The sequence below is a fragment of the Camelina sativa genome, chromosome 3, assembly GCF_030686135.1.
Source record: "Camelina sativa cultivar CO46 ecotype springtype chromosome 3, ASM3068613v1".
Classification (NCBI taxonomy): Eukaryota; Viridiplantae; Streptophyta; class Magnoliopsida; order Brassicales; family Brassicaceae; genus Camelina; species Camelina sativa.
In genome coordinates, this window is record NC_141882.1 from 23,865,536 (window position 1) to 23,877,053 (window position 11,518).

An 11,518-nucleotide genomic window follows, 5' to 3' on the forward strand; every position below is an offset into this window, starting at 1 on the left:
ATAATGACAAAGTCACGTACTGCTAGAAATTCAAACAATATGGTATTTTCTTATCACACGTTAATTATATGTAAACGATATTAATTACTGTAATCAGCTATTTTAATATCGTTTACATATAATTAACATTCATTTTTTATGTGTTTGATTACAGTATTTTTTAAAAACAGTGAAACGAGCAAGATCAAAATAAAAATGAATGAATAATATGTTGTTGAATATTGAATAATGTGTTCGAACATCTTTTTTTTGTTGCAAATTTGTTTTTTTTGGTATTGAAACAATCTCTAGTATCGTATTGCAAGTAAAAGCTATATGTTAGAATTTTCAAGAATCATAGTGACTACACAGCGAACAGTAAACGTGTCTGATATATACAAAACAAGTTACAAATTGACCATGTCTGTAAGTTTCATTTGCCGTCATATAAATTGTCTTCGAGCAAATAAATATCAGTATATCACCGACTGAAAATACTGGGCCGGACCTCTGACATGGGCTTATGTCTGTAGTGGGTCCCACGAAAGGTGCATGACCTCCATTTTTTTTTTTACTTTCACCGCATACACACACTCACCGGGTCATATTTTTCTCCACCTTTCACCGCACACACACACCGGGTCATCTTTTTTTTTTCCACCTTTCACCGCTTACACACACCGGACCAAGACGAGTTTCTTCTTTAGTTTGGTTGGAGGATCTAATCTCATATAATGATCTTACAAAACACATAACGTGGCATTATTACAAAACACACATCAATGTTTATGTTTGATTATGTTTTAATAAAGTTTGGTTGTTATCACAATTTGCTTTATTAGCTAGGTTACAACATATATATGATTTTATAAACGCAAGAGAGAACCTTAATCTAATATAGTATTTGATTCGGAAACGGAGAACCGAACCCTTTTTGGTCTTTATGTAGATGAGTACAAAAGACAAAGAAACTTGGTGTTGCTAAATCACAAGGCAACACCATAATGTTCGTGAAATCATGTTCTCAATTATAAGAAGTATTATAAGATTATGTTGTCTCATTATAGTGGGATATTAAATTAAATCCCATAATGTTGTTATTTGATTTTGTGTCAATTATATTGAGATTGCGATTTCACGATGGCTAGACAATGCATTTTTTTTTAATAAGTTTAATATGATGAGATCAGTGGTGAGCTTAAAAATATGAATGGACGAGTGGACAGAAATATTATACGTCTTAACTTTTTTAAAAAGGAGTGTATACGTGATTTGTGTCATACATTCCGAAACTAATGAGTTCTACAAACTAATTAATAGCTTACAAAAAAAATACATACACGTACGAACTTATCAAAACGACCAAAAAGTACATTAACCTAAACGATATTAGTCTGTCTCATTTCAAAGAAAGCAACCTTTCAAATGGTTTAATGGACAGTCACAATTAAACATTTTTCTAAAATATAAATAACTTTTGTTTAGTGAACAGTATACTTTCTTAAATATAAATAACTTTTTTTGTTTAGTCAACCTTTCTAGAGATTCATAATATAAACTTAAGTTTTATCTTCAATAAACCTAAACCTAAGAAAACATGAGTTGTACATGTTTGTACATCTGAATCCACTTTGAGTAATACAGTAAATTAAAACGTGTGTACTTGATCCCAAAACAATGATCGTGTGCAAAATATTGTACTAGTACTTCAAATATTATATATATATATGGACTGTGATGTTATGTGTTAATCCTTTTAGGCTTAGGGACACTAAAACACCAAATATAGTGTAATTTTTACACCAAAATTTCTCCAACAAAACACTAAAAATGATACCAAATTTGGTGTTTTGAATAGTAATTCTACCACATATGTGTTCTCTTCATCTCTCTGCTCATATTCAGTTTTCTTAAGTAAATATGATCTAATACCAACTCCTATTCTTCTGAACAATGAAAAAACCTACCATAGGAGAGAATAACAACACAAACACCAATATGGTCTAGACTCTAGAATAGACCTGGTTGGTGGCCTCAACAGTTCTTGATCAAATCAAATAGACACAAGAAGAGTAGGCTGCAAAAGAAGTAAACATAATTTATTAATAATATTAATTATTAAAATAAAACATGCCTGTAAAAGCTTGGGAAGAGTAGAGATCGATTGCTTGACTGATCGTCCCACCTTTTCGACAAAGCGAGGCAAACTTGAGCCAAGCTCAACATTTTTGAGCCAAAGATTCTCATTCTTTTTTGTTTATTTTACGCATTCTCTGTATTGTGTAATCGAAAATGAGGAGATAAATTAAGTTACTTGTGTTGTTGTTATGTTCTTATTTTCATTGGCTCCTACTAGTAACCATTAGAATAACAAAAAGAAAAGGAATAAAAAAAACAATGCGGAATGAAATAAACATTTTTTAAAGAATAAAAAGAAAATCTGCAGAGAAAGAACAAAATAGTAAATGATAACCAAACAATAAAAATGTTATTAAAATATATTAAATATTAAATAAATTAAATTTCAATGATAATACTAATATTGTTTTTAATGTACACATAATAAATTTTACATTTGATTTTAAAATAACATTTGTAAATTAAATTTTAGATAATCATATTATATATTAATAATTAATATTAACATACAATAAAATTTTAAAAATAATTTAAATTTGTTTTACTATTCATACAGTTTTCAATTAGAGCCTTAAGATTAGTTTAACATAAAATTCTTATCAAAAATATTTTTTCTGTCAATACATTATGAAAATATGAAAGTTTTTATATTATAAAATTGAAATTTTATTAATAAACATATTTTATTTAATTTAAAATAAAAAATGAATTTTAATATTTGTTCTTTTTTTAGTTCCATTTGTTATTCATCAATTTTGGGGAGAAAATTTTTTGTTCTATTATTCTTTATTTTTTGGAGAATATAGAGAAATATAGAGGGAAAAATATTATTTTCAAATGGTTAAAAAAAATTGTGGAATGATCTTATCCTAAATTTTGGTCATCAATCGAAGCGATTGTTTTGACTTTTGACAAACAAACAGACGATAGTGGGCCTTGTGGCTTAAAAAGCCCAATAGAAAAATATTCTAATTTTTTTCTTCAATTTCAAATAAGGAAGGAGGAGACAAAATCCGAAGAAAAGAAAAAAAAAAAAACCTAATTCGTCCTCCTCTCTTTTTCAACAAAATTTATCTACAGATTCTTCCTTCTCGCTCTTGTCTCTCTCTCTCTCTCTCTCTCTGTCTCCCTTTTGATTTCTAAATTTTGATACGATCCAAATGGGTTTCTCCAAAGACCAGCTGCTTAATCGACTCCAGGTTTGTTAAATCTTCGTTTCTTAAAATCTTTGATTTCGCATTGCTTTTGTTTTTGGAATCCGTGAGAGAGCGATTAGATCAATCATAAGTTGTATAGCGCAGAATCGTCTTGAACACAAATGTACTGCTTCTAGTTTTAAATCGATTTGGGAATGTGGGCAATGTTAATTGAATTTTTCTGTGTATTTACACTTTCAGGAACTTGAGATTGATTATACCAAGTATGAACATCCGCCTGTTCTAACCGTCGAAGCTCAGGTTAACAAAAAATTAGGTTTTGGATAATTATAGGATGTTTAATAGATGTTGGTATTTATAAAGCTTTCTCTAAATCTTCAGGCTAAGTATGTAAGCAGTAGTGAGGGAGCACTGAGTAAGAACCTCTTCTTTAAGGTAAAATCTTTCAAAGCCATAAGCTATTTCCTTTGGAATTTACTGTACTTATTTCTAAATGGCTCATATGCTTCTGTTTTGGTTTTGTTTTTTGGCAGGACAAGAAACATCGATATTACATTGTTTCAGCCATGGTTGATACTAAAGTTGATATGAAAGGTAAATACATGTTTGTTGATATTGGCCGCATAGATAAAGTATTTGAGCTTGTGAAATAGAAAAATGTGTTTAATGGGTGTTCCCTGTGACTTCTAATCCAACAGTTTTATCTCAGAGACTTGGTCTTGGGAAAGGAGGAGTAAGAATGGCTCCTGAAGAAGCACTTGCTCAGCTTTTGCAGGTATTCTTCATTTTTCTCTCCCTCTGCTACTATGTTTTGTTATATATGTTTGGAAAGAGTTATAATCAATGACCGTAGTGTAAAAATTGAACCATGGTAGTGACAATTGACAAGATAGTTTCTCCAGACAGAATTGCTAAAAACTGTTCTATTTGTGGATAGTGATAAGTTTGTTTTCCTTACCGTAGTTTACAACAAAATCCACATGAATTTATTTAACTTAGTTTCATTCATGATTACAATTTTTGACACTCATGCTACTTTTCTTTTTTTTGTCAAAGGTGTCCCTTGGATGTGTTACCCCGTTTGCAGTTGTAAACGAATCTGCAAGGTATTGTTTTCCTTAACATTGGTTCATAAGTGTGCTCCTTTTAAGTTTTTAATTATTGTCGTTGACTGACATTCTTCTTACAACTTTCCTTTGTTAAAGAGATGTGTCGCTCTTGTTAGACCAAAAATTCAAGAACCAAAAGCGCTGCATATTCCACCCATTGTCTAACGAAGTCTCAGTCTGTAAGTACTTCATTACAATACTTTTCTTGTATGGTTCAAGTTCATGCCTTATCGAAATAGTTATATCATCCCAACTTAAGAAACTGTTTTGGTGGTCAGTTCTTTCTAGCTACCAACATAATTTAGCTTATATACTAATTCGGTTGGTCCCTGCCATTTTCAGCTCTTAACACATCTGGTCTGGACAAGTTTCTCAAGTCGATTGAGAGAGATCCCGTATACGTTGACCTTGAGGCAAATATTTCTAAACCTTTAACTTGAAACCTCATGTTCCACAGTTCCTTTCTTCAACGTTAACCTTTTGAACTATGGTTTTGCTATTTCAGGCTAACCCGGCAGTTGGTAAAGATCAGCCTCCAGATCTAGCTGTTTATGTTCCCTCTAATTCAGTTGTTATTCCCGAGATTACTAGTGAAACATCTACCAAACAAACCCCTCCTCCAAAAAGTGTGTCAGCAGAGGTTAAGCCTGTCGCTTCAGGTATGCCTGATGTATCAGGTTTTTTAACCATCCGCTCCATGCTAGACTTTAAAAGATTAGTGTATATAACTCGGTTTTCTCCAACTATGCAGCCAAGCCGAGCAAGCCAGCCAGTAAGGGTAAGAGCGTCGTCGTGGAAAATTCAACCCTGCTAGCTTTCAAGAACCCCGAGAAGTTTGTGGAGGAGATTATGGACAAAACATCGGCTCTATTATTATCCGAGGTAGTAGTAATAAACTCATCTCAACATCAAAATCAATTCGTTAACATTTCAAGGTCAATTCTGAAACCGGTTTTACTTTTACATATTACAGGCTAAGGGAGAGAATGTGGAGGCTTTGGCAGAAACACGGAGAAAACTTCTTACCTCAGAGTTGACCCACCTCGCTGTCAGTAAAACATTAGAAATACATGGTTAACCATCAGTCCAAGACTTAAAAACCGTTCGTACCAATGTTTGATTTTTTTTGGGTAAATTTGATTGCAGATTATGTTCAAGAACACAGCGTACACAGAAGGTTTTCATGCCGGTAAACACTCCCAGCCGAAGCGACTGTAAGAAGTTTTGGTTTGGTTTGTTGAACCGGAGATATTTGGGGTGAGAAACATACCGGTTAAGCATTTTATTTCCATTGTACAACAATTTTAGATAGACTAAAAAATGATTTACATTTACATGAGCCTAGAACCATTATCCACTTATTGTTGCTTTGTTCAATCCAAGAGAAATCAATCTGTTCCCAAACAAATAAAAAATGAATTCGAATCTAAACAAAATTGAAAATAAAACTTCTTAAGATATTCTGATGATTAAGATTTGATATTTTAGTTACAACTTTATGATAATAATAATAAAATCCAAAAATGTTAGGACTAATTTTTTTTTACTTTTTAATTTTGGAGATATTATTCGATAAAGTCGGGATTTTATATTTAACAACAATTAGTCATTATTTTATACTTAATTAATTGTAAATGTATTTTCCTAATCATGCAAAATGCAAATTTATGTTCTTCGTCTCTTTAGCCTTAAACCCTAATCGTTTTTACCGGTAAATCAAATTCACCGATCGATGTCACTCGTCCGTTGTTTATCCCTCAGGTCGGTGCTGAGAGCTCGACATCACCGATCCTCTTATTCATGTCTAACCCATCTTCACCAGACTCCTCGTGAAGAAGAAGAAGAAATTACTCCATCAATCCGAAGTTACCACAGTATCATCCACCAAAGTTCGTTCATCAACGGTGGATCGGCTCTAGATCTCTCTCGCACTCATCGCTCTGTTTTCCAATCTCATCCAGCTACGTTTTCGTCAGATCGATTCATCTCCACCTTCAATAGCAGCTTCACTGGTTCCGCTGACGCCGTCATCGATTGGTTGTTCCAATCTGCGGTTTCTAGGGCTTTTGAGTTACATAACGTTGCTGATGTTCTTGTTTCTCTTAACCATATTCTTACTTTACTTAACTCTTTCACATTTTCTCAATGGTATGATTTCAACAGTGTCTTATTATACTGCTAAACATGGTTATTGGTTGATTCTGTTCTGCTTTGGGTCAAGATTAAGTGTCTTTGTGATCAATCTTGGTTTGTTATCTTTGAATAATGTGTTACATTACGTACAGGTGGGTGTTTATCATCGTCACGTCGCTATTGATTCGTGGGATCACAATTCCTGTTATGGTTGATCTTCTTAACTGTATTGCAAGGTTTTTTAAAGTAAGTTTCTTTATGCTCTAAGAGATTAAAGATAGACGAAACTTTTGGTTTTGAGTAATTTAGTAACAACTTAGCCAAACATTTTTATTTCATGAGAAATTTATTTAGTGAATCTGTCTTTGTACAGAGTCTTGGCTCGGACCAAGGAAAGGCTCTAGACAAGGTAAATTGTAGCTTTGCTTTGTTTCCAACATTTGTGCTCAGAACTTGCAGTGTGGTTTGAGTTAGCTTCCTACATTAGCTTGGTTGTTTTGGATCATTCAGGTATCAGTACTCAGTAAAAGTCCAGGAGTAATGTACACCATGTTGAAAAAAGAGTGAGTAGCTTTCTGATTACATTTGTTTCTGTAGGGTTGTTTAAAAGCTTAACATGCTCTGCTCGGTTCTTTTTGTTGTATGATTACAGGTTTTTTGGAGTTAAAGGATCAGTCATTGGTCAGGGTATTCAAGTTCCTGTATTTTGGTTTTCCATGGGAGAGTTGAGACAAAACATGGTTGAGATTCTTATGTCGCGTCTTCGGGGTAAGATGTTGTCAGCGGAACTGATCAAGAACGGGGTCTTAAGCAGAGGACGCTTAGTGGTGGTTGTTGGCGATGGAATCGGCCTAGAGATCCAAATGTTCGATCTTGATTTCTCTCTTATCTTGAAACGTCGTCAAATCTCACAAAGCTACGTTTAATAAGTTTCGATTTCATTCAGTAATTTTAATAATTTTTTTCCTTATTGTTCTGTTTATCGAAAAAAGAGAGAGATGAACACATTATTTGCTAGTTGGCCATACATCCCCTGTTAAAAATTATTTAGTTACACTAATAAACGTATAATGCATAGTGTTATATGAACCATATATCATACGTACGTAAATCTGATGTAAACTATTTGTTTAATTCAGTCATGATTTAATAGTTATGAAAGTCAAAAAAACTAAAAAGAGAGAAAAGCTGAAAACAATTCTTTAAAGATAAAGAGAAATTAACCGGGTTGATACATGGCTGATACATGCATGGTTGGAATCGAGTTAACCGGGTGAATACTAAACCATTCTCCAACAGTAAGCCGACTTAAATCCATAAGTCTAAGAGAAATTGTATCGAATCTAATTAGTCAAATACACGAGCAAATGAAACTAATAAAAACAGCAATTAATGTTTGTTATTGTTTAGAATATTTTCTATTATGAAGGGAATATTTCGTATCAATAAAATTATTTATTTACAACTTAAGGTTTGTAATTATTTCAACTCTTAATAAAATAAAATAAAAAAGTAAGGTGATATTTTGTCGTCGACAATCTTATATATAAATAGTGTATTGTGTGTTGTGTGCCCTAATTTTTTCGCCCGAACCTGAGAGAGAAAAAAAAAATGGATGGAGAAGTTTTCAACAATCAGCCAATTATTGATGAGGAAGAAGATGATCTCTTCAATGAAAATTTTATGGAAGACTGCGTGCGAATGGATCAGTATGATGAGAAAGGTTTAGATCAGATTATAGTTGACCTTGACGCAGCTGAGGCTGTGGTAGATGCTCTTGAAAATCTACTCCATGATGGTCACGAGCTTGAGGAGGAGGAGGATGAAGAAGAAGATCTCCTCAATGATACCTACTTTGATGATTATCGCAGATGGATGGGCAAGGATGGTGAGTATGAATCCAACAGATTTGATCACGAATGTGATTTAATCAGTTAGATCAGATTATGCTAAGTTTGTTTTCCATGGTGTTACAAGTTTGTTTTGATTAGCTTATTTTTTTTTTTTACAATGAATCCACATTATTTTATTTTATCATCTTAAATTATTCTATTAGGATTTATCCGTCCTATTAATTGAAAAGGTTTTTAACAAACTAATAATTCATCTAGGAGAAGGGTAAAATCATTTTCCAGAAATGCTCTCATTTTATATTCTTGGAGAAGGCGCTGTAGAGAAGGCCTTACAACTTGTTGGTGGTTGTGACCAGGGAGGAGGGATTACTGCAGTTGTTATTGCTATGCCGCTACCAGGCGCAACGATAAGATATCGCTCATCATCATATACGTAAAGTTACTCTAGATTCTTTGTTCTTTGTAACAGATTAAAAACCTCTCACCCAAATTTTGTGGTTTATTTTAGCTCCACTATGGAGTAGAAAGTTTTCTCTAAGAAGAAGATCCAAGCTCTTTGATGTAATTCTAGCTTGAGTTACGATATCCAACTTCTTATTATTCTTAGTAAAACACTTGATTTGGACTTTGGTTATGTTTATTACCCACGTCCAAATTTTGTGGTTTATTTTAGCTCTTTCTTTACCTATCAAGTCCAAGTCCAAGATGACTTCGAGGAGGACGAAGAAGAAGTCGACTAAGGAGTAGAAAGTGTTTGCTTTTGTCAATGGTTTTCATTTTTTAATAGTCGGGCTATGTTAAACAATTAAACCTTAAGATGTTTATATCGTTATATAGATATATACTCGATGAAAAGAATATGCCCGATTCTGCGCAATATTCCTAGACAATGATATCGTGTATATTTGAATTGCCAAAAAGTTGGATTTAGATTTATTTTGTTAAGATTTAGACATTAATATTATGATAAATTTTGGAATTATCATTAACTGATTGAAGTAGCACAAGTGCACTACATATTTTGAATGATATAGCTTAGCCATATATCACGCATACATCACGATTAGTTATTAATTAGTGAAAAAATCTATATATAATATCAGTCCGAATAAATGCTTGTGTTTTTCCAATCTTACCTTTTGGATAATTTTCCAAAAAAATATGTAGAAAATTTAAATTGTGTGTTTTACAAAAAGTTGTGATTGTTCACTGTAAAGGTTTTTTTTGTAAAATTGCAGTTGTTCATTGTAGAGTTGTGTTTATTCGAATGTATCTTTTGAAATCTAGATATATTTGTCTGTTTGAACTATTTTCATTTTTTTGCCGTGACACAAAATAATATAAATTTTCAATCATTTTCTAAATTATTCTTTAGCATTTATTCTTTTAAAAATAAAGAAATTCCTCCAATTCTTGATTTAACAAAATATTTTTGGAATGATGAATTTAATTTACAAATTTTAGTTAATTTTAAATATAAAAATTTAATGAAAATACCTAGAGTTTTTTCCCAATGGATTATATAGTGAGTTTTTGAATTTGAATTTTCATTAAGGTAATAAATATGAATTCTATTTAAAAGCAGTTTATATAAGTTATTAGGTATAATCAAGTGCTGACAGTTGCGATTTTTCGTAGTACCTTTTCGTAAATTTTTTGTTTTTTTTGTTTTTTTTTAAAAAGATCAAACGGTTGTATATGTTCATTATAGAGTTGTGTCTTTTAACTATATTTTATTTATATTTTTTTCATCACAACTTTTTGTTCTAATAGGTGTGTGACGTCACTAACGTTTTTCTATTTAAATGGTCATGTCTTTTGAACTTTCTTTATATTTGTCTCTTCATCAGTAACTAACAAGTTCATTGAAACAAATTTTTCATTTTATGTTGAATCTAAATAATAAAAATATTAATATCTAATATCTAACGTTATTCTATAATCTAACTAAAATTTTGGAAATGATTATAGCATTAGAGAAATTTTATATTTAATGTGAACAACAGTTACGACTAAATGTGAACAATTTGAATAAATGTGAACAACAGTTACGACTTTTTGTAATATTTTTTTCTGAAAAAATTGTTTTTATTTGTTTTTTTAAACTCAAACAGTTGTATCTGTTCATTGTAGAGTTGTGTCATTTCACTATATTTTATTCATATTTTTTCATCACAACTTTTAGTTCTAAGAAGTGTGTCTATTTAAGTCATGTTTTTTGAACTTTCTATATATTTGTCTCTTTATCAATAACTAACAAGTCATTGTTTGTTGAAACATATTTTCCCCATTATTTTCAATCTAAATAATTTGAATATTAATTTTAATATTCAACGTTATTCTATAAACTAACTAAATTTTTAGAAATGATTATATCAACATAGAAAATTACACTGCTTATTAAATATATTTTTAATTATAATTTTTAATAGAAAATTACATTTACTCATTACAATCATTAGTTCAATATTCTCAATTAGGATCACTTTGTCATAATGATTTTTTTTAATTGTAGCTCTTTACCATAATTCTTCATAAAATATGTTATAAATTTATAATATTTTATACAATATTTTTTGCAAAGTTTCGTCTATTCTACGTAATATTTTTTTGTTTTATAAGTTTTCAGTTTCAGGGTTATGTTTTTAGTAACAGTTTATGTTTAATGTTTATGTATTCAAACTATTCTATTACATTCAAATGATTTCATAATGTATAGTTTTAAATTTTAAATTTATTTACTTTTTTCTAAAATATTTCCCTAGTGATATCGCGGGGGGGTGGGGGGGAGGGGTTTGATTCTAGTAAGATAATAATTTAATGTAGATTTTTTACTATAAAAGGTGTCAAATTGTTTATTTTTGGTGACTGGTGAATGTTTTTTTTTTTTAATTAACTAATGAAATTACCAAATATTTCGACGACCGGCATTGTTGGATTATACAGGTCGAGAAAAAAACTACAAAACAAAACAAATATGTTGATTAATGTATATGTTTATCTCATCTCTACAACACCCGCACACGTACACACACCCAAATTATAACTTTCTTACATATTTCAAAAAAAACACAAATGTTTATAAATCTTTAAAAGAAACGTTTAAAGTATTCATCAGCAGCAGCCGCCGGTGGTGCTTTATTTCCGG

The 11,518-nt window shown here is 31.2% G+C and overlaps 2 protein-coding genes across 4 annotated transcripts; both read left to right on the plus strand.

The window, feature by feature from the left end:
- Nucleotides 1–3,101: 3,101 nt before the first annotated feature.
- On the plus strand, nucleotides 3,102–6,222 carry LOC104777589 (uncharacterized). 3 transcript variants are annotated; one of them, XM_010501863.2, is made up of 13 exons: nucleotides 3,117–3,317; nucleotides 3,516–3,575; nucleotides 3,657–3,710; nucleotides 3,809–3,869; nucleotides 3,974–4,050; nucleotides 4,332–4,381; nucleotides 4,481–4,563; nucleotides 4,727–4,797; nucleotides 4,890–5,043; nucleotides 5,136–5,269; nucleotides 5,358–5,432; nucleotides 5,531–5,641; nucleotides 6,146–6,222. In XM_010501863.2, the coding sequence occupies exons 1-12, from the start codon at nucleotides 3,279–3,281 to the stop codon at nucleotides 5,600–5,602; spliced, it is 930 nt and encodes a 309-aa protein (XP_010500165.2). In that variant the 5' UTR covers nucleotides 3,117–3,278; the 3' UTR covers nucleotides 5,603–5,641; nucleotides 6,146–6,222. The 3 variants fall into 3 exon arrangements, with proteins under 3 accessions (XP_010500166.2, XP_010500165.2, XP_010500164.2); XM_010501864.3 differs by lacking the exon at nucleotides 6,146–6,222 and having other exon boundaries at nucleotides 3,102–3,317; nucleotides 5,136–5,266; nucleotides 5,531–5,718; XM_010501862.3 differs by lacking the exon at nucleotides 6,146–6,222 and having other exon boundaries at nucleotides 5,531–5,718.
- On the plus strand, nucleotides 6,051–7,609 carry LOC104777588 (uncharacterized). Its single transcript, XM_010501861.3, has 5 exons — nucleotides 6,051–6,532; nucleotides 6,670–6,763; nucleotides 6,891–6,926; nucleotides 7,028–7,080; nucleotides 7,170–7,609. The coding sequence occupies exons 1-5, from the start codon at nucleotides 6,117–6,119 to the stop codon at nucleotides 7,441–7,443; spliced, it is 873 nt and encodes a 290-aa protein (XP_010500163.1). The 5' UTR covers nucleotides 6,051–6,116; the 3' UTR covers nucleotides 7,444–7,609.
- The last annotated feature ends 3,909 nt before the right edge of the window (nucleotides 7,610–11,518 follow it).

What these genes read in the sequence shown, in the direction of transcription:
- LOC104777589 (XM_010501863.2), top strand. Translation starts at nt 3,279, where the DNA reads ATGGGTTTCTCCAAAGACCAGCTGCTTAATCGACTCCAG. An exon ending in TACTAAAGTTGATATGAAAG is followed by an intron (nt 3,870 to 3,973) that starts GTAAATACATGT and finishes CTAATCCAACAG; the next exon opens with TTTTATCTCAGAGACTTGGT. An exon ending in GTCTAACGAAGTCTCAGTCT is followed by an intron (nt 4,564 to 4,726) that starts GTAAGTACTTCA and finishes TGCCATTTTCAG; the next exon opens with CTCTTAACACATCTGGTCTG.
- LOC104777588 (XM_010501861.3), top strand. Translation starts at nt 6,117, where the DNA reads ATGTCACTCGTCCGTTGTTTATCCCTCAGGTCGGTGCTGAGAGCTCGA. An exon ending in TCTTTCACATTTTCTCAATG is followed by an intron (nt 6,533 to 6,669) that starts GTATGATTTCAA and finishes CATTACGTACAG; the next exon opens with GTGGGTGTTTATCATCGTCA. An exon ending in GTATTGCAAGGTTTTTTAAA is followed by an intron (nt 6,764 to 6,890) that starts GTAAGTTTCTTT and finishes GTCTTTGTACAG; the next exon opens with AGTCTTGGCTCGGACCAAGG.